Source organism: Agelaius phoeniceus, chromosome 1, assembly GCF_051311805.1.
Source record: "Agelaius phoeniceus isolate bAgePho1 chromosome 1, bAgePho1.hap1, whole genome shotgun sequence".
Classification (NCBI taxonomy): domain Eukaryota; kingdom Metazoa; phylum Chordata; class Aves; order Passeriformes; family Icteridae; genus Agelaius; species Agelaius phoeniceus.
The window spans coordinates 112,001,141-112,024,011 of NC_135265.1; the positions used below are offsets into that span (position 1 = coordinate 112,001,141).

General features: G+C 39.3%; 1 protein-coding gene across 2 annotated transcripts in view; it reads left to right on the top strand.

Annotated features, from left to right (window-relative positions):
- Nucleotides 1-22,871, top strand: part of SPIDR (scaffold protein involved in DNA repair) — a 195,886-nt gene that overhangs the window by 118,537 nt on the left and 54,478 nt on the right. For both annotated transcript variants that reach the window (XR_013184102.1, XM_077185375.1), the window contains exons 9-10: nt 8,422-8,632; nt 10,442-10,692. Coding sequence is in view for 1 of the 2 variants with exons in the window: in XM_077185375.1 (XP_077041490.1) it covers nt 8,422-8,632; nt 10,442-10,692 (462 nt within the window). In the remaining variant the exon portion in view is untranslated. The remainder of the gene's footprint in view (nt 1-8,421; nt 8,633-10,441; nt 10,693-22,871) is intronic.

The following is a 22,871-nucleotide window of genomic DNA, read 5'->3' on the forward strand; positions in this document are numbered from 1 at the left end:
AATATAGTGAAACAAAGGATTTTACTCAGCTCAGTAAAGCTGAAGTGGATCATAGTGGATGTAAATTTGATCTATAACATGCCTAAAGACCTGTGGAGCTCTGCAAGACAGCTTTCTCTACCAGTGGTTCAGTTACTTCCCCTTACCTGATGCTGTCCACTGAGACCTCCTGGCTGCTTGAAGCAGAGTTTGACAAGCTGAGAAGGATTGTTCTGCTTTGCTGTTGTGCTCTGTGGCTCACAGCAAGCTCTCACTACCTTTTGTGATTCTCAGTTGTGTTACCAGAGAACCCAGAACTCCTGCTGCTTTCAGCTATTCTTCCTGTGCTGATAGTACTGGATTTGTCTGTATAAAAAGTGACCTCACCAGAAGAGAGCAGAATTTGGTCTTGCTTCATGACCTGGCAAAGAAACAATAGGAAATGCTCAGAAATGAGTACCAGAACAAGACAGAAGTATAAGAACAAGTTTGATGGAAGATTTTTGGTTATTTAGTAGCTGTGCTGGGTTTTTTTAAATACTAGCTTTGATAATAAAATATTGAAGTAAAGTCAAGCATACGTGTACATTGATCTGTCTTTCTGAAGTTTGCTCAGGGATAATTATTTGTTCTTGCTACTGTGCATGCAAGCAAGCATGGATGCAAGAATGGACTTGTAAAGGGTCTTTGCCAATAGTAAAGGCCAATGTCTATGGAAGAAAAGGATAGTGTTCTTAATAATCTCTGCAAAACATTGAACAACGCTTTTTAAAATGGCATTCGTCCGTTAAAGTTTCTCCAGTAATCCTCCAAACCTGAACCAACCAACCAAGGACCCTGACACTCCAGAAATTGGTCAGAAATTCTTGAGTACAAGTTCTTCACATGGCCCTCAACTGCTTGGGTAGATATTGCAGAGTTCTTCTGGTGTGAGAAGCAGCTTCTTCTGATACCTCAGGAGTGGTGACATTGTGTGTAATGGTGGCAGAGTGGCAACACTCCTCATCTTTCATGCACTGGCAGAGGAGTTGTTGGTGTAACCTGTTGTCTCAAATCTCCATGGTGCCGATGAAGAAAATAGAGAATTGGACACCTTCTGTTCAACAGAACTCTATGCAAGTTTCCTTTCTATTCAATTGTGTGCTGTCATCCTCACAATCCTATGGACAGGGGAATGTCTTCATACTCTTAGTGCTCTGGAACTAGGGCTGGAGGAGGGACTCGGGCTCTCCTACTAGGAAATTGTAGGTAACTGTGAAGTGCACATATGAAGTGATGGACTCTAGATGGTTGGTATCCAGGAAAGTGTTTTTAGTGTTTCAATAGCTTCATTAATATGTCAGCTTAGTCTTCATTTAATGATCAGGAAAATATATGGTAAAATAAGACCTGACTAGAAATGGAGTCAAAACCATCTTGATGTCACTGTAGAAATTCGTGGTGCATTTCTACATCAGGATTTCAGTCTTCCAAATCAAAGATATGTAGCAGAAGTGGAAAAATACCAAGAGCAACAAGAAGAGATGTATGGAGCAGCTTCCCTGTGAGAAATAACTAGGATGACTGGGGCTCTTCACCTTGAGAAAGCAGTGGCTAGGAGAGGATGTGATAAAGGTCTGTATTAGGAAGTGCCATCAGGAAGGATGATTATTCACTGACTCTTAAAAACAAGAAGTGGGGAGCAGCAATGTAACCACTAGGTGACAGATCAAAAAAAAAAAATCAAAGGAAGTGGTTTCTCAGATGCGTGTAATTAGACTGCAGAGCACGGTGGATGCTGCAGGATGTTATGGATGCCGTCAATGTACAAGCGGTCAAAAACCAGGCACATAAGTTCCTGGAAGAAAAGTCTACTAAAGGCTGTTAGATACAGAGATATTACTTCTGCCTTAGGAAGTCCCTAAGCTGAAAGTTTTTGGAAGTTATCAGAGAGTGTTCTAGAGAACTTTCACTAGATGCTTGCTTTTGTTTTCATAGTCTTCAAATATTTGTTGTTTGCTGCTCTAAGCTAAAGTGCGGGGTAGGTGGGCTTCTGATCTCACACCAGGACAGTCATTTTTGTTCTCTCTAGCACTCACCACAAGTTTTAACATGATGTCATTTTGCAATTTGCTTGCTTCCTTTTTTTTCCACCTTTTAGAATCCCTCTGGCATGTCCCTGGACTTTGTGGTGGCTCCCTCAGCCACCTCAAACTCTACGTGCAGTTTAGCACTGGGAACAGAGGGAAGAAGTCATCTGAATAATGAGCTCATGGCTAGTCAGACACAAGTTGATATATGGGGTAAGCACACAGATTGGAATTCTTTCATAACATCTTGATTATGAAAAGATAACCATGATATTTATATCTCCCTAGTTACTTGTAACACCCTCATACCATGGGGGGAAATGTTTTTTTTCTGTTTTTAAAGCAACATTCCCATTTAATGTTTCATTGTGTGCAGGTTTTTTAATACCAGTTGTTTTGTGTCTGACTTAGGTGTTAAAAAAGTCTCAGCATCCCAGTTGGAGTAGATTTTTAGTGAATTCTCTCAGGAGTATTACCCCAGTAAGCTCAAGTGATCATTTCCATGCCAGTTTGTACGTAATCGCAATCGTGATTGGAATTTTATGTTTTGGTGGTGCCAAAGGTTAAGCCTTATCATGATGAATTTGGGTCCAGAATGCTAACAATTTCAGGTGCTTTCTTCATAGCCAAAATGAGTGGCTGGAGAGCTCTGAGAAACTTCCCTGCTTTCCAGTCTTGGTAAAGCCTGGTATTACAGTAATTTCCTGGAGGTGGAGGAGATTTGCTTTGATATCCATCTATGCTTTCCTACTTCAGAAGACCTGTACATCCCCTTCAGTTAGCACACAGTGCAGCTCCCTGCAGAGGTGAGAGCACTGAGTGTGTGGTATAATAGTGCTTAATGTTAACCACAAGCTTTTTATAGCAGAGCTCTTCTTAAATGTGAACATTTCCATACAACTTTTTTTCATGCTACAGGGTGTCAGATTTCAAAAGGCAGCACTATGGCAAGCCAGTGGTTAGTTTATATGATTACTCTGAAATTAGTAAAATGATATAGTGATAAAAATGTTGGCTTTGTGCACTGTAATTTCTTCCTGGAGTGATTTCTAAGGTTTACAAGTAGTTTTGTTGAAAAGCACCATAGTATTTTGCAGAAAGAACTTACAATGTAATACAAAATATTTATTTTCATTACTTGTGTTGTTTTACTGATTTTCTTAGTTGGCTTTGTACTTGAGGTTCAGTGACAAATTGTAACAGATTGGGATATAGCAAATTATGTATTTAACAGCTATATGCTCTTTTCTTTGTATCTTGTATCCATGGAATGAGTCCTCAGACAAATTTTTTTTCCAGTAGGGGGACAAAACAAGTATCTGGTTATTCTATTCACAAATAAAATGCGTCATACTTTAAAAGCAGAAATTTTAGTTTTTTATTGTTACATCTTCTGCAGACCTTCTATTCTGAAGTGTTGAAGCCACATTTCTTTGGAAACATGACGCAGCTGAGAATTGTATATTTGCCAGATGTGACTCTGGACATTGATCTGGATGGTTAGAGCTACTTTTCCATAGGGAAAAGGGTACAATCAGCCTTGGGAACCTGTACTACAATAATCCATTGCTCTGAATGAAATAATTTCAAAGAAAGAGATACCAGCTGATTTTTGTTTTCTGTCTTTGAGTTGGGGCATGGGAAGAAGTTTTGTACTGTGAAAGCGTGAGCTCAGACTTGCAGTGTCCATGCAGCGTTACAGCAGCAGTAAATGACGCTGATGGAGGCTCACACACAAGTGGTGAGATTACTCACTCATGGATGAAAATTCTGTGTTTGGGCAATCTCTAGGCATGGCAGAAGGCAGGTCTGTCACAAATGGCTTGTTGATTTGGGGTCTATACTGAGTAGATAGTTACTGTCCTTGGGTGATGGGTGGGCTGAGATTCGTCCGGACTTAAGGTTTTTTGGGGTTTTGGGAGGATTTGTTTCTTAATTATTATCATTAGCTCAGTGCTCAGGCATTTCTTGGACATTTCACAGAAAAGCGTTGCAAGTGCCATGCAACACTAAGCAAGAGGCAGTGTGAGCAACTTCCTCTACATTGGATAAAACAAGTGATTCCTAGGAAGTCAGGGATGGGCCCTTTATGTTGCTCCTATGGGGAACGATTCCTCATACTTCTGGGCAACAGTGTAAGGCTCTGGCACATTCTTGTTCTACATGTGTTACTGCTGTGCTACTTGATGGAAGTTAAACCTGCTTTATGCAGCAATCCTTGTTCTGAGACTTGAGAATAGCCTGTTTCATAATTACAGTGCAAGTTGTATGAGTGTTCATCTAATGCAGTGTACTCTTCAAAAAAACCACTCTAGGTGTTATACACTTTGTAAAGGAAAAGGAAAAAAACAGCAAAAAACAAAAGCCCTGTAAAATACCCAAGGAGAGTGAACAAAAAAATATGTTCTCTAATTTAAAATGATCTGGAGTCTTCTCGAGTTCATGAACCAGCACCGCCGTTTGATGTCAGCAGAACTGAGCGGAAGCGTGTGGTTTGTGAGCTCGCTGCTGCTGTGGAGTCACAACTCCTCGCTGGCTGTGGATGGGCTGTGCAGGGCAGACCACAGTGCAAACCTGCTGATTGTTTGGCCCCAGGATTGAGACCCCGCCTCAAATGGAAGCGTCAGCTCCTTTACCCAGTGCCATGCTGTACGTTGTGCTGCGTTTCGTGCCAAGGATGGAGACAGACCACGATAAACGTAGAAGTGGGCAAGAACGTCTGCTGCCTACTTGGCCAGATAGCCTCCATCATAGGAGAGAGGAAGAGAAAAAGCAAGCTGCATTCTTGGACAGAGAAGCAAGCTGCTGCTGGAAAAGAAAAAAAAAAAAATTAACAGTATTGCCTCATGTTCCTTCAGCATGTGACCAGTTACGGCAATTGCTGATTGTCTACATACCGGGAAAAAAAATGCCCCGTAGTATAAGTTCCCAGTCTCTACTTCAGGTCATTACAAAGGTCTAAAGGCAGTTATTAAGGAAGTCAATCCAACTTTTAAATAATCCTTTGCTGAGCAAGAAAAAATCAGAAAGGACAAGGGATTGTTTCAGGGGGGTTTATGATCTGTACTGAGCTTTAATTTTTTTCCATTGTGTTTGGATTAGCTGAATGAGATGATGTCTCTCATTCTTTAAAAACTAGCTTTTTAAACTATTATGAAGCAGATAGAAAAGAAGCAATACAAGAGAGGCCACAGAAGACTTGCAATGCCTGCTTAACACTTTAAGTGTAAGAGGATGCTGCAGTGTATTCTGTATTTTAGAGTAAGGCTGCTTCTGGGTATAGAGAATCTGCATCTGGAACGGATATTTAAAGTTGAGGTGGTCAATTATGGTGTCTCAGGGACAGGGACACATGCAGGGATTGCTTGGGGAAGTTTGGGGATTCTTCTTTTCTTACCTCTTCCAGCATGATAGGCTTTCTTTGCCCCAGTCTGTACCTTTCAAACTGACAAAAAAGAATTTAAGGTATACATGTGTCTCTAACATGATTGCCTTTGTTGCAAAGAAAACAATATGAACAATATGCAGCAGCAATGCAGAGATTTCAGTTTAAGTTCCCATTCCACAGAGCATACTTTTGCTGAGCAGTACTAGAAAGAACTTCTGGGAAAAGAGTTTTCATTCAATTAATTGATACTATTTAAATAATTCTCATATTGAAGAATAAAAATACATAAAGCTTGGTAATAATGTAAATAAACAATACAATTATTCTATATATTGTATGCAAAATATAAATAATTTTATGTTTTCCATATATACATATATGTATAAAATATTTCCATTTAGCCATCTACCTGTACACAAAATAGTGAGCTTATTACAAACTTCTTTCTTATTTATTTCATTTCCTTTGGGATTAATTTCTATTTATTCCTGGTTCTTTTCATCATGAGGTATCTGTCCATTGAGAAATAGGGAAGATTTGAGTAGATGTATGTGGATAATCCTCTGATGTAGCTGAAGAATTACTGTTAAGTCTGTGCACATCTATGCAGGTCTAAAACAAACGATTTATTCAGGAGAGGTTTTTTTAGTGAACAAATTGCATTTAAAAAATGAGAGGTTTCTCCTGAAAATATATATATATATATATGTGTATATATATATATATCTCCCCATTTTTGCTTTATGGAAATAGCAAGTAGCCAGTAGTTCATGCATTACCCATGTAAAGATATGATGAAATAATGAGTATTTCACCAGGAAAGCTCTAGGCCATTATAAAGATACTCAAGACATGGAATGCATAAACCTAGCAAAACCAAGCTACACGTCATTTTGGGTATCAGTAAAACCTACCTGCCTTTAAAAAAAACCAAAAAACCTGATCACATGTCTGCTCAGGAAAATAAAAATAAAACCATAAACCTCAAAGTTTCTGCAAATGATTTGCTGCTAACGTCAGTGGTTTTTTTTAGAGAATGAGATGTTTTAGATCAAGCAAACATTCTTCTGACATTGGTGACGTAATGGTCTTGTGTTCAGAAAGATTTCCTGTTTACTTTGGATCTGAACACAGACATCTCAAGAAAAAAGGTGCTAAAATTTTCATTACACATCTGTCTATAAAGACAGCCCAAACTGTTCTGAGATCTGTAGTAAATCTATATACATTTCTTTCTCTAGAAAAAAGTGGATAAGTAACAGTTGAAAAATCTCATAAAATCAGAGTCTCAGTTTGCTGACCAAGCTAATTCCCCAGTTTTAATCCTGTAATGCAGAAAATTATCAGGCAATGTCAGTTTGGCAGCCTTCTGAGCTATGTTCATGCTCTAAACTGGGAGCTTTGTTAGCAAATGCATCTGAAGTCAAGGGACTAGGTGTCCCTTAGAGATGAATTGCTGCTCCCCTAAATCTGGGGAGCTCACAGGTGGCAATAAGGTTTCTTTGTGGTGAAGTTCAGGCCTTAGTTTTATTCTGTAACTTTTCATGAATTTTCTGTTTCAAATAATAACTTCTGTGAGTGTTCACAGTAGAAGCAACACATCTTGTTCATAATTTATATTTAAATGTATCCTTTTTTCCCAGAAGGCAGAGGTCATCTGGCTGTTGTTTTATTTTCCTAATTATAAAATAACAGAGATTATATTTAAAGCTTACTGCATCTCTTCCTAAGCCTTTGAAAATATGAATACATCAATCTCCCTTTAGCTATCCGCTCTCTAAAGAGTGGAGGAGTCTGTTGTAAAACAGACCATGGTGAAGATCTTGTATGGACTGAGATCAGAAATAAGTATGTTTGAGTGTTTCATTGTTTCATTTTGCTTTTTAACTCTGTATGGTTATATTTTGAGAAACAATGTCACAGATGTGGAAACTTGCTTCATCTCCATAATATAACTGCTGAGCAGTCTAGAGACTGAAACTGTGAATTCAGATCAGCACAGCTTTGCTGCCAAGGCAGGAGGCATTATTTGATGCCTTGGTGATAAAAATCTAATAGAAGAAAAATACAGACTGTGGTAAAGTCACCAAGTGGATTTTGGTCTGTTTTGATGGTCTGTAGGAAATGAGATTACTAGTTGGTTTTGTTAGCTGACTTCATTAGATGTGTGTCCTGTGAGTATAAAAAGTGTACTTCTGAATGTGCAATTGTGATACCAGCATAAGAAAAACCCAACATCAGCACATGCTTTGGCATGAAATTATTGTGTGTTTAGAGATTCTGCAAACATTCTCTTAATCTGGTGGGTAAGAAATTGCTGCTTGTGGAGCTGTTAGGGAATTTACATTGGCACTAGAAGCCAAAACTGGATCTAGGAGGGCACATTTATGACAGTGACAAACACACAGCATATTGTAAGAAAAATATGGGATTTCGCTTTTACAAAAATGGAGGAGGAAGGAGCATCTTGCTGCCAGCTGCATGAGAATGGATTTGGGTTGGTGGGAAGCACTCACCAGAGGGGAATGTCCTGCAAGGGTCAGGCTGGGTCCTGTGGATCAGTGGTCTGAATTAACATGGAGCAGGTTTAATAGTCTCATTCATGGCTTTTACCTCACTAACTGTATGCAGAGGGTCCTGGTGCTCTGGGTTCTGTGCTGACAGCACAGAGACACCAAGCAGCACTTGTGTGAAGCCAGATGGGGCTCATGGGGCTTGGCAGCTCAGCTGGCTTCCAGGTGTAACCTGTCCCTGGATGCAGTGGGTCTCCAATCGCCCAGGGCTATGCCTGAGCTGAGACGGCTCCAAGCCGACTCTGTCTGTGGCGTGGGTAATTTGCAAATTGGATAACACACCTCTGCAGTGTTTTAGTGGTAACTGTAGAAAAAGAGAGAGAGAAATGCAATGCAATATACATTTTAAAACAGTGCTTATCAGTAATTTAACTTGTAATGTATTTGATGCCACTTGAATTGTTTTTTCCAGGCAAAAACTGCTTCTCCAAAATGCAGATGTTCCTGTTATCATGAACACCTACTTTAGTCAGAAGGTGCTACGCAGTGAACATTCAGAAGCCAGAGAGAAGACATATGGTCTTACAAAGATGCTTATCAGGAAGAATATTATATCTTTGGCACAGACCTTCAGACTTGATGACGTCGATGATAAGTTACACCAGGAATCTTCAGATAATCAGGTATGGTCCATTTGGTTCACAATTAAGCACTTGGTAAGAAGTTAGTGAGCAGATGTTTGGAAATCGTAAGAAAAACAAAAATTCTAAATTACTGACCTGTTTGGTTTCCCCTTTCATTTAGTCAAGGCTGAATAATATACAGTGTTTACTTTAATAATATTTTCTTAGTGGAGGCTCTTGGTCCATCCAAATGCTGAACTGCTGTGAGGTTATTTTGCTGAAATCTCACTACTGTGCTAAATAGTATATATAACTCAGTTTTTCATTGATTTTTCTCTTATTCTTTATAGCTGAATAGCTAAAAAAATAGCTGTTTTCTTGTAACTCACTCAAAGTACTATCTAAAATAAATACTCCTTTTTCCTATTCCTATGCCTTAACTCGTTTGCTTATAGATCCTATCCTTTCTTTAAAGCATCAATTGATAACATCACCCCCCTTTCCCACCCCTTCAGTTTATTTTCCTACTTTGACTTTATTTGTATTAAAATGACTACTGACTCTACATTTCTGTAGCTGTGGTTGTACAAGCCGAGGTATTTTAAGAGATTTGTTTTCTTCTCAGTGTGTGCCAGCACTTTCTGAAAGTAAGGCTCTTGTAAAAGCTTTATATTGGCTACCTAAATGATTCTTAATATTTGACAAGTTTGGCTCTTCAAGTTTGAAGAACCATGAGTGTCAACATTTTGTGTTTGCTTTATATATAATTCCCATTATAGGCCTGGGAATTAAAAAGTTACATAAATCAAATCCTAATTGAATTTCTTGCTTCAACTCTAACTTGTAAAAAGCTTCTACGGTGGTATTTGAAAACCAGAACAATTTACTTGTTCCCCTCATGGCTCCTAACAAACAAACCACTTCATTTAGAACTTGGTAGACAAGTTTTATTGCAACCACTTTGTAGACAAAGAGCAGTGTCGTACCACAATTTTCTTGTAAATACTGCAAATCCTCCTTCTTTATTGGTGTATAATACTTATGGCACAGTCGGTAATTCTCTGAAAACCTTTCTTCACACACAGCTTTTTATAAAAACAGGTTTCCTTGTGAAAACAGAAATTTGGCTCATGTTGCAGAGGGACTTATATATATAGACCATGTTGGTCTATGCTTGCATACAATCTTTATCAAGAAAGATTTATTTAAAATTAAGATAAATTACATTTCTCTTTTGGATTAAGGCAAACTGTAGCATTCATGAAATTTATTTTGCAAGTTTGTAAGGTTTAATTAATAAAATATGTTTTGAAAGTAGTGGAAAAATAAAGTTTTGGCTTTAAAAGTTTTGTATTTTTCATTAATAATCTAATTCTTTTACACTGAAATATTTTCCATTGAAATGTGTAAGTCTGAGGACTAGCTTATTAGTCTATAAAACTAGACACCTGTTCATTTCCAACTTTGTTTAAAAGTCTGGAAGCACTCAAGATGAATTTTAGCCTTTTTTTAAGAGGAGGAAGGAACAGAACACCAAAATAAAACTCCATTCAAGGGCAAGAATCATAAGCGCTAATATCAGTTCTGGTCTCCTGCTGGTGTCACCTTCATCTCTCAGGGGCTGTGTTAGCTCAATTCAGAGCACCAGTTAAATACAGGAGCACACCTTGTGTGCAACTCCCTTGAGTGTTTGTTGAAAATACACAATAAATAACTGGCCACTAGTCTGTACGTTACTTTAGGAGCAGCAAGTATTTCAAAATTGATTTTGCACTTGCAACTTGATTTTTCGTGAGGACATCTTCCTCTCTAGTTCTGCATAATTTCATTTCTCTGGAATGTTTCTCTTAATGGGTTTTCCTTCACCAGGTTCCTTGTGCTCCACAAACCCATAACAACGGTGATTCAAAACAGCATCCCTTAGCAGTGAGTGCTGTTAATGATTCTCTGCTTGAAATGGTGGAAAGCCAGGGAGCAGTGGGATGGAGAGAAGTGCAGGTCCAAGTTGTTATCCAAAGGGTGTACTGTTTGCCTGCAAGAGAAGGGTACAGAAGCCAGACTCATGGAAACAAGCCTCTTTGTGCAGCACCTGTCACGAATTCAGATCCACCAAATGTTAGGTGAGTAATGAGATGCATGGGAACTTTTTTGTTGAGGCTGTGATATATGAGAAACTAAAGAGGAGTGAGTTCAGAAATGTCATTCTTGGTTGTCAGCTCGTGGGGAATAAGCACACTCAGCAAGGAAGGCATGGGGCTGTTGTTGGGCGTGGTGTAGTTCTTTAATAGGCATAGTGTGACACAGAAGTAGTCCTGCCCAGAGAAGGGAAGGGTCTGTCTATAGTTTATGTCATCCACAGATGACAGGAAGATTGAAAATGAATTAATGAGAAGCTAATTGAGAACATCATATACTGTTCCTTGAGTTTCACAGAATTGTTGTTACAACCCACTTGCCTATTTCAGTCTCTGGTATGCTCTGCTAGTGAGTTATGCTTGTGGTCTTTTGAAACACAAAAAAAATACATAGACACAGAAATGAGAGGCTTTTCTACAATGAGGATTTTGCACAGATGCTATTAGAGAAACATAGGTGTATACTTCCATTGTGAAGTCACTGGAAAAAGATGCTGTTGACTTCTGGAAATCTGGAGGCCACAGCAGTTAAGATTCCTCTGCAGTAAAAAGTGTTGCGGTGTCAAAACATAACCAGCAGTGCAGAAACATTACACGCAAACCTCATGGATCACACAGCTTTCAGCCAGTTGTTTTAGCCTCTTATGTTTTAGTCTTTGCATCCTAGCACTGTCCTCTTTACAATGGAGGGAATCAAGAATTGGATCTTGTTTTCTTAAATACAAAAGATATGGCAAACAGTTTTCTTTTTTGACCAATACTGAGCCATTGAATTCTTTCCTTCTTCTTTCATGATTCTCAAGGTTTGAGACCAAAGCCTGATTTCGGTCTTTCTCAGCAACCTTGGGTCTGAGATAGCTGAGTCTGTTATGGCATTTTCCCTTTAATTTTGCACTGACTTTTTGTTCATGCTGGTTTAAAATATTGAAAGGTAAGATGTATCAGATATTTTTTTTTTTCACTCAGGAAGATCATTAAAGTAAGTTATAGTGGAAGAGCTTGTATTAAGGTTCTAAGTTCAGCCTTTCAGGGCATAAGCAAACATTTCCTCCTGCTGAGTTTGGGACTTGAATGGAGGTGTGCAATTAGTTTAACAGGTCCTGTTGAGAGCTCTCCAGATGTAATTTGCAATAGGCTTTGAAAGGTTTCTTCAAAGTTTTGAGTAATTTGAGTTCCTCTAAGCCACCCTGCAGGTGGATAGTGGTGTCCTCAATGGTCCTTCTTCGTGAGCTTTTGAAATACTAGAATCCTCTCAATTCTTGTGACCTTGCCTCTGGATAATTCACAGCACTCATTGATCAATAAAATTCCTCCAGAAGTAACTTAGGAAGATTATTCTTTCCTAAAATACTACCTTGGTCATCACCCACAGGAAAGTAATTATCAACAGCCTAGTCCCCAACATTTTTAGGAGCTCTTTTACATATAATAGTTACACTGAACATTATTTTTAAAAAAGTAATTGATACATCTTGTTGTCTGGACTCATTGCTATGTATTTAATTAATTCTTAATAAAACATATATATTTTTTAAAAAGTAAGAGGAGAAGTACTTTATCAGCCCACATCAATATGTGGCTTTGAGGACAGTACTCCTCAGTGTAGATTTTCTTCCAGAGGGCTACATTCGATCAAATGTCAGGGCACCTGACAGACTGTTATTCAACCTGATTTTTTCATTTCCAACTCTTAACCAAAAGTACACTCAACTTGCAGTCTCACAGTTTGAGGTAGTTAACCTGCCTGAGCCCACACCCTTCACAGGAATGGGGTGAAAGAAAACAGAAATCTCAGATTGCACTTCTTATGTCAAACATGAAATAGAAATAAAATAAAAAATGAGAGCTTGTTGCTTTTGCGTACATGCTGTAGCTGGGTATTCTCATGTGCAGTTGTTAAACTGGTCTCTTGAAAGTTCCTCAAATTTCATAGAAATCTCAGCTCAGAAAACAGCTTGTTTGTTGTTCACAGCTATCAGACTGTGTTTTGGATCCTGAATCAAAAAACCAACCCACTTTCTTGTTTGCAAAGAGGAGAACGAACACTTCTTTTACAGACTGAGGAATGAAAAACACCTCTTGCTGCTTTATCAGCTGCTATTTCCATGGCTGATAAACATCCACATGAGACTTCTCCTCTACCAAAAATGTCTGTGTCTGTCACCTGATAGTGAGCAAAAGGGTCCAACGCCCTCTGGCAGTCCTTTGAACCACCTATTGGCTTATTCTTTTGTAACAAAAAACCCTTACTTTTTCCTTTTTAAATTTCTTTCTGTGAAGTAAAACTGCCAGGAAAACAAGGTTTGTATTTTATGAGGCAAGATGAGTTAGATTATTCATTGTTTCATAGACAAAAATTTCTAAATAGATATCAAGATAGATTAATACCTAATTGATTCATATTTTAAACAGGCTGTTGTATTGCATATCTTCTTTTATAGCATTCCACAATAACCTAGATGCTGCTGTCACAGGGAAGCATGAAAACCACCACAATAAGCTGAAAAGAAGCATGAAATTAAACGTGAAGTAGGGGAAGTAATGCATTTGGTTCAAGGCATCCAGTTTCTAGTAAGAGAGTAGCAAATTGTGGGAGAAACTTCTATTTTGATCGTAAGGAAATGGATTAATTTAATTGATTAAAACTAACACTTGTGGAACATAGAAGCTACAGGGCTGCCTATGTGCATCTAGCATTTATTGTTCATAAATAACACGTGTGGAATATGGCCTTTTACTGATAGACAAGGGGATATGTTTGAAGGGTTGAAGTTGGCTCAGCTGAAGTATTCAAAGCATTTTCCAAGGATGCTGAGAAATCTTTGCAGAGACTGAGGAGTTCTCCGGCTTCTGTTGTGCATAAATTGGATCCACATTCCCTGTATTATTGTTGAAATATTTGCCTTTCCCCCCGTAACTAACTGCTCTTGCAAATGGACTTTTCATGCTGAAGGAGTTTCTTGGGGAAAAAAAAAAAAAAAACAGAAGAAAATATGGCTCACTGTGACTGTCTGCCCATTTCCAGCATTCCTGGCATACTTTTTGCTGCCTTTTCCCCTCTGATGGCAGAGAGATACTTTTGTTAATGACACAACACATGTTTGTCTAAACCCAATTGTTTTGATTCTTTTCTGAAAATGTCCTGGCTTACAAGTATGAAGATCCCAAAGAGACTCCTGTCAACCTGAGGAGCTCACTGGCTCAGAGGTGTCTGACTCACTGAGCCGGCCTTGTACTTTGTGTTCCTGGGATAAAGCAGTGTATAATTTGGATTTTGCTCCTGCCAGTATCTGTTTGTTTTGAGCAGGCCACGTGAGTTTAGTAAAAAATAGAGCTGGTCAGTTTTGTGCCTTAAAGGACAGGGCTGGGTGTGTGGTTGTCAGTGTAACTGAAATAGATGCACTTTTAGGACTATTAGGCAGTTAAACTGGTCAGAGCACTCGGAGGATTTGTGTGAGGAGGCTGGACAGAAAAGGGTGTTGTCATGAAGGAAGAACTAACCACTGCTGGTAGAAAACAATGTTAGCTGTAGCTGTGAATCCACACTTTAAAATCTGTGGGTGACTAGACAAATTTTCCATTCACTTCTCTTGGCAAGTTTTGACCTATTTCCTACCTGAATAAAGCCTGCTATAGCTTTCTATTCCAGGAACAAAAGAAAGACCATACATTTACTTTAAAAATTAGTGTGATCTGCATCTCTGCACTACTCATCTGTAGTTCTTTCAGTTTTGCTCTTTATTTTGTTTTCCATTTGCCAGATCACAGAGCAGTGGAAAGGTCTGCCACCATGCAAGCAGGACCCTTGGGGAGCAAAATATTTAGAAGAGATGAGGATTTGTTTGAGTGGCTGGAAGAAATAGAAGTGAGGAAAATCACATTTCTCTTTTTGAGCAGGCCCAAAGAAACATGATAGTCAGTTGCTGTAATTCATTGTGGTCTAACAAGTTGTTGCAAGTTTCCAAGTAGTTTGTTCATATGTAATTCTTTGTAAAACACTTTTATTGGCAAGTGATGATCCTGTAGAACTAATTAATTTCTTAGTTGGATTTCCTTTTTTCTCCCTCTTTTTCTTCATCCAGTGATCTTTGCTGTTTATCTTAACACAAATCTAGTCAATGGGTTAACCTGTCTGGCAACATGCACGACTAAAATGGAGTGTCAGATGCTGCAACTAGCATTCCAAGGAGATGGATTAATACATTGTAAGGTCCACCCTCTGGTATGGAAAACATACCTTAAGTTTTATAAAGCATAGTGAAATTAACAACAACAACATAAAAATCTCTGGAGGTATTCTTATTTGAAAAGAGCCCAGATTGGAAAGGACTGTCATGAAAGATCCATGTTCACAGATGCTAACATCTGTCAGAATGTTTTTTGTGGCTGACTTAAATCTGTTTACAGCATTCCATTTGTTTTTTGTGTTTTTTTCAACAAAACATTTTAAATGGAATGGTCATAAATGCAAGTTTTAAAAAATTACATTATGTTTCTGGGATGTGATTTTTCAAGTGGAAAATAAACAGGAAATAAGTAACTGGAATGCAGTAGTGAGTACTCCATAAACTAAAAGGTTTCTCTCTTTTTTCCCTTTTCAAATCCTTCTCCGAAGTGAAGATACTGCTCTTAATATTCTTGCAAAGTAGTCTAATTGCTACTTGACAGACTTATAATAGTTCTCCTAATAGCTGTGGTTCCAGCTCTAGTAACTGGTTTCTGCTTTGAAGTCTCTCTCTTTTTTATTCACAGTAAAGACTGCCTGACACTTGGATTATTCCCTTTTGCCTCCACCCTGCTCTATTTGAAATTCTTAAACTGGAGCCACCAAAACGGAGAGTAAGGACAAAAGACTGTTGGAAAAACAGCTTTAGTATCACTCTGTCCAACTAATACTTTAAATTGTCTTATGTAGTTAGTAACACTGTAGATTCCCCAGGCTGTTGTCTGGATAGCCCTGAAAGTCTGTTTTCCCTGCTGATGCTGCACACAACCAGATGGAACTTGGGCTACTTCCAGTGCCACCGTAGTACAACAATTTGTTAATTTGACATTGCTGTTTATTTTTCAGTGCTAAGTATTTACATAACCTTATTCTGTCCAAAGGCAAGGTGAAAGCACTGTTATCTGATATACTCTGTACAAATGAAAAAAAAAAAATGACCCCTCAATGTACACCAGCGTTTTTCGTCCCCGTCCTGGGAATAGGCAATTAAACAATTTGCTGTTGTTCCAAAATATGTCAAGGCAGTGGTAAAAAATGCTGGTGCAGAAAAGAGGCTCAAGAAGATGTTAGCCAGTCCAGACCACAAGTGTGACAGGGATTCAGTCTCCCTGGAAAGCAAATGGACAGGAATAGAAACCAACTATTAGATGGCTAATACTGTGTGTGCAGACTCCGGTATGCATCTAGGAAAAAGGAGACACTGGTTGCTTTATTTCCTCCATACTCAAGTGCTTAGACTGATCAGTTAAGCATCCATGTGCTCACAGAAGGCAGTCAGACACACCCCAAGCCTTTCTTTTTTGGTCAAGAAGGAGGAGTTGCTTTACTAACTGATGCATTCCCCATGATGGACAAATTGCAGAAATACCTGAGTAGCACAGAGACACAGGTAAGTGCTATAGAAGCATCTATATGTAGAGCTCTGTGTTCCCCACCACTTACCTTGTAGCCACACAATTTCACCTCCCACCTCTGATGATCGCATGCAGGGCTTTAGGAAGCCGGGGAAGCTTTATTGCACCTGAAGACCTCATTTCTCACTGCTCTTTGCTTCACGGCTGTATGCACCCAATTGGTTGTTTTGAGGGACTGTGTAAATGGTGAGAATGGGAAGAGTAATGTGGTCCCTGTACATTATCCTACAGTAGAGACCAGTCTAGGGAGAAAAAAGCAAACAATTTGAAAATGTAATTTGCCAGCCCTAGAGCCACAATCGAAGTATGTGCTGTTGTACATTGGGTGGTTTCAAACAGGAATAGTAATTTTCCAGCACCTGTTATTTGTCAAGACTTACTGTAAGATGGCCTACATAAAAGGTATGGAATCTTACCCCCAGCTTTGACCTTCCCCCTGAATTTTTATATCTCTGAAAGTTACGTGGTTGATAGAACTGAGAGCAGAAATCTCCCATGTGTGTTTTGCACCTCTACATTTCACTGACTATACCACTTCCTGGAGGAAGTGTTAAAATTGTGCTGAAGCTCTCAGAAACCTTTGTAAAAGTCAGATTGTGTCTCTGGAATTTGTTTTTCTTCTACCATTGTACCCAAAGGCAAGAACCTTGAGCAGTGACAAATATTATAAATGCCTGGGTGGAGGTGAGCTAGCAGCTGGGAGAGAAATTTAACCACCTGAATATTGCACGGAATTTCTTTGCCACTGGGCAAGTAAGCAGTCTTTGTATGCACAGCCTTAAGTATCTGCAGAGGTAGTGCATGTGCAGAAAAACATCAGCACAGATTTTATGTAATAGCAATTTTCCAAAATGGAAGATTCTTAGAAATAACTTTCTATCATCAGCTTTGTAAAAGCTTCTGTTGTATGTAACAGATCAATACTCCTTGGAGAAGTATTACAAAGATACTCTTTTGGGGAAAAGGAGGTCTTGAGTCTCAAAGAGTCAGGAATACACAGTTTTGTGCAATTAAGGATATGCTGTATTAATTAAGACAGACTTTGAAAGGGAAAATATTGCTGAAACATAGGCCTGGACATCTATATTTTAAGCTCGTCTAGGCTTTCTTTTATACAATGCAAAACATGAAGGTACAGCAGACAATGCAAATAAAATAGAGCTCCTCAGAGAAGACAATTAGTTCTTTCAGTAAGCATTGTGGTTTAAAATTGGTATGTAAGTTAAAAATGTAAGAAGGTTATCTTATGTTCACGTGCCAGTCCTGACTGATGGCTGCTGGTTTTGTTCTGTTTCTCACAGCCAAAGGCAGTCAGCAGCATCACACTGGGTAGGGATCTGCTGTGCTGAAATCCTCAATCTCATTTCAGTTAATACTTCAACTCCCTCTTTGACTAAAGGGCACTTCACAGGGTTTGGAGAAGAACATGCTTCTCAAATGGGAAAAGTGATGAGCAAGGGCCTGGGATGGACTTAATGCATATTACAGTTTACAGGGTAAGGGTTTCAGTGGGTTGGCAGTTAAGAGAGATTTATTTATTTTTTAATTTTAGTCCTACATTGAGAAAAAAAATGGATTATGTAACTGATACATGCTGCCTGATATTTGTTCAAATTGGTTTTGTAACACACTGGATTTAGAACTTGATTGGAGGTGTGTGTTTGACTGCAGTGTGGACAACATGCTTTACATGTGCCTGAGGCTAGGAGAGGATGCAAAGTGTACTTCAGAGGTGTTTCACATTCACCAGGCTGAGAGGGCTGGGGCTGTTCAGCCTGGAGGAGAGAAAGCTCCAGGGAAGAACTTAAAGCAGCCTTCCAGGACATAAAGAGGCCTTGCAGGAAGGCTGCACAGGGACTTTTTACAAGGACATGCAGTGATAGGACCAGGGAGAATGACCTTTAGCTGAAGGAGCGTGGGTTTAGATTAGATATTTGGAAAAAACTCTTTACTGTAAGGGTGCTGAGACACTGAAACAGGTTGCCCAGAAAGATTGTGGATGACTCCTCCCTGGAAGTGTTCAGAAGCAGGTTGGATGGAGCTGTGAGTAACCTGGTCTGCTGGAAGCTTTGGATTTCCTCTCTGAGGCAGCAGCTTTCCCTGCTATTGAATTCGAATATGATCTAGTCATGACAACTACAGATGTTCTTGTCTTTGTCCTATAACAATGGGATTATGCATTTTCCACTGCCTCTGAACAAATGCCAAAATTTGTAAATTCTGTTTGACATGAGGAAAAATGTGCAAGGAAATTAATTTGATTGGAACAAGTTATGTCACATCTTCAATATGGAGCTATAAATTAACTGGCTGTATTAACATAAGTAAGTGGGAAGTGGAAGACAATGTTAGCAAAGACACTCAGTGTCTAATCTTTCCAAAAGCGTTTTTAATGTCTTTATTTCTATTTAATTTAATTGTAAGTGGATATTTCCTTTCCAAGGGAGCTGAAAACTGCCAAAGCTTTCTTGATGCAGCTTGGGCTGTTTAGTCATGCTTGAAAATATCTGGGTCAGGAGCTCATCTATACCTTGGTGCTTCTGTGTATCTGAGTCACCTTTTTTATTTGGACTGCCAGGGTTTGTGGGAGAATTGTAGCAATAACATCCTGAGAGAATAGGTATTTGAAGTGGATGCATGAACAGTTAGGAAAATCAGTATCTCACAGGCTGTTTATGTTTCAGCAGTGCAAGTGGGAAGGGACTCTACTAAGGTTGTGGATTTTTAAGAAATCAGTTGGAAATCAGCTTATATGTACAAGGAGAAGGGGGAGAATTCAAAGCAAAAAGAGGTGTCACAGAGGTGTCACTTCTGGTTTAGTGGTTGCAACTTCAGCAAATCAATGAATTGCAAGCAGGTAATTTATTTTTGAATGCTTGCAAGGGTTGCACCTCATAGGATAACCTCTGTATGCTAGATTTAGGTAACTCCTGCATAGACAAATGGGTTGCATTCTGTGATTTGTTTGATCCCTGCTGAATTTGGGGGTGATCTGCCTGATTGCCATTGCTATTTGGGTAATGCAAATCAGAAATAATTAAAAAGTCATGCATTGAACAAAACCATGAGAAAGAAGAATCATTATATTTGAAAATAAGATTTTTTTAAAAGATAAATATACTTTTGGGTATTTCTAAACTTTTTTTGATTAAGAACCCCAAATTTCCTGATTTTCCTTGCGTATAAAAGGATTTCCATTTAAAAATGACAAGGAAAAATAAAAGCTAGGTATGATTCTTACTTATTGATTCAGGCTTGGGGTTAGCCTAGCATATTGGATAGCAAGCCAACATGCCTGGCCTTCCTGCAAAGACCTGAAGGGTTTGTCTCTGTCTGAGGTCACCTGCTGAAATGCATAGAAGCAGATGGTGGCTTTCATGATAAAACCCTTTTAACAGAGCAGATAGACAGTCCAATACTCAAATAGTAATGAAGATTTTGTGTGTGCATGGTGTGGATTTATAAAAATTGCTGATTGTTGTAGCACTTCAGTATCCTGATGTTTTGGTCTGAATTTGGAACCTTTAGTTCAGCAGTCAAATAATAATGAAGATTTTGTGTATGCACAGTGTGGATTGATAAAAATTGCTGATTGTTGTAGCACTGATGTTTTGGTCTCATTTTGCAATCCTTAGTTCCATGGAGTAGAAATACATGCTTTTTTTTTTTCCTTTTCTCCATATGGCCTGGATAAACCTGTCTCTTTCCTTTTTTTCCCCCTGCAATTTAGTTTTCTATCGGCACAATGAAAACATACGTACTGCAGTAAGTTTTTAGAGCACACAGAAGTCCCGGGTGTAAAGTGTTGTTAAATTCCGTGCATGTCACTCACGGCCTGGGTGTTTTATTGCAGCTGAAGCTGTGGCAGCACAGCAAAGTGGTATTTCAGCAAAACACAGGGATATATGGCAAAGTCGAGCTGCGTTCACTCCGCGGGTCAGTCCCTGGGTGAGCAGACATTTCCTGCCTTTATACCAGCGTTCCCTGGAAGGCCGGGGCTGGGGTTGCGAGAGGGCACACGTGGTGTGTGTGTGTCTGTCTGTCTGTCCCCGCGCATCCCTGCACACGCTGTTCAGTAAACAAGCGGGGGAACCGGAGCGGGCTGGTTGGGAGCAGCGCGTTCATTCACACGGAGCAGCTCTTGGAAAGCGCTGCCTTTGCGCAGCCCTGACGTCCGGGCTGAGGGAAGCGGAGAAGGCAGTATTTATGTTTTCATTAATGCTTTTTATAGCTGCGAGCCAGCTGTAGCTAGTTAGCATTAGCCTAGGACATCTATTAGCGTGCAGACCTCTTACGCAGGATAAAGGGCTTCTGATGGAAACAGAGTTGTTACTCATGCTCCTCCCGGCTGCGTGTTTACATGGAGGCTGTTTGTGCTGACATAGGAGATATATATATATATATATATATATACACACACACACACTAGAACATATTAGAACAGCATGCACCTTTCGAACGAGCAAGTTTTCCAGGATTCAAGAGAATTTTGTATAAGAACTTCTAGTGTAGCAGACGCTGAGATTTGCACCTTTAAAAGGCGTATTGCTTGTTTAAGAGCTGTTCTATTTAAATAAAGCTATGCAGATGCTAAAATTATTTTGTGTTTAGCTTTTAGGCTATATTGTGAATAAACAGCATTCCTGCAAGTCTTGAACGCACCAGTTTGGACTGTCAAAGTTTTTGCTATGAATGATTTAAGTGGCTGGCAGTAGCACAGGGTGAATTGGACCTAAGGGTTGGTCTACAGAAATTGATGGCTCAGCTATCCTTCTATACTGAGGTTTCTCCCAGTTTTTGCTTTCACGATTTTTTCCCCCTCTTCTTCTGTTAGTCAGTTAGTCAGGAGGGTATTTTAAAATAAGTAACAAAAGCGACTGTGAAAAAGAGAATGAGGAAGGCACGAGTTTTGTTTTTAAAGCTCCAGTATGACAAGCACCACGGTCTCTGGTATTTGCATCAATAAAACAATTTCCTTTCCTGGTCAGTCAGGGTTCCCCTTACAATTCTGACACCTCCATTCATCCAGGCAACCACAGAGATACTTAAAGAAAAGTAGGAAATTTTTTCTAAACTCTGCTTTGCATTTCTGTAGAAGGTGTGGAACGAACTGAGTGCTTTCTCACAGATAATTTAGTCCTGCTAATAGTTAAAGCTTTGGAATGGAAAGTTTCAGCGCTGACTTCCCACTCAAGTAGTTTTCTTCTGAAAGTAGATTGTACTGAAGACCATCATCTCTATTCCTCTTCTTCCCGGGTCTTTTGCCGCTACTTGCAGTGTGTTCTACAGAGAGAAAAGATTCCTTCCATGTGTTGTAAAACGATCTGAGCATGAATTTCCACTCCTCTTATCTTTGTCACAGTCCCACCAGTTGTCAGTGACAAACTCTTTTCAGTCAAGGGGAATTCAGAAAGTTCACTGTAAAAAGCTTTGTTTGCCTCTTTAAGCCTAACCTCATGAAAGTGTTGATTACATCATCTTCATGTCAGAATTATACCTTTATGGTTCACAAAAAGAAACTTTACAGCGCTATTCTTTTACATCTGCACAACAGAATCTGTGTGTGAAACTGCTGAGTAGCCCCACATGCCAGTGTAAACTCACATGGTTGAGCTATTGTCTTACCTAGACAAAAAGTCGGGTTATCTCCCAAAATTGAATCACTTCTAATCTTCTGTTCAGATAAATTTCCTCCACCCATCCATTTAGGTACACCACCCTTAATGATCCACTTGAGAAGAATGTGACAGGCTCTTGAAAGCCCTGTGAGGCTGTGGAAGCGCAGCTCATGAATTATGTGTGTTCAGTGCCTACAGCCTTAGCCTCAAAACACAGGTGGGAAAACTTATGTTGGCAGTATCTAGACTTCCCTACAGATCATGTCTGTGATTTGGTTCTCTTTTGCCTTTACAAGTGTGGTCAAGGCACAGTTCGTCCTAATTTCAAAGTCAGCTGGTCTTTTGAGGACCAGAAGGATAATTTCTTACTCGGCAAAATTCAAGCTTTGATGTGCTCACATTCTTCCTTGTAATGCAAACCAGCAAACTTGTGGGGAATGTTTTGCGCCGTTCCTTAAATCTGCTGGAAGCTTGTTGGGTGTGATCTGATAGAAAACATTTTTGATCATTTTTACTATTCTGCTAAATGCTTCCTAAGCGTTAGGGCTTTTTATGCAGAAGGAAATGACCTATGTGGTGTCATCACATGCTGGCCCTTGGGCTTGTTTTGGACTTATTGTTCAGCCATTCAGGGTCCTTGGTCATTTGTTCCTCATGCTCTTGTGACTGAAAGGAAACCTCTGCGCAAGAACTTAGTTGGAGGAATGTGGGTAATTGGGAAAAGCAGCTTTATCCAACCAAGTTTTCCCACAGAGATGGCTGGGACAACCAGCACCGTGCTGCTAGCTTTGGGTGATGTGGTCACAGATCATTGTGCCAGGTGCTGTATAGCCTAAAAAAGCAATGTCTTTCTCCTCCAAATATTTGGCAAAGCTGTTTCTAGTGCTTTCTCAAAGTTCATACTTC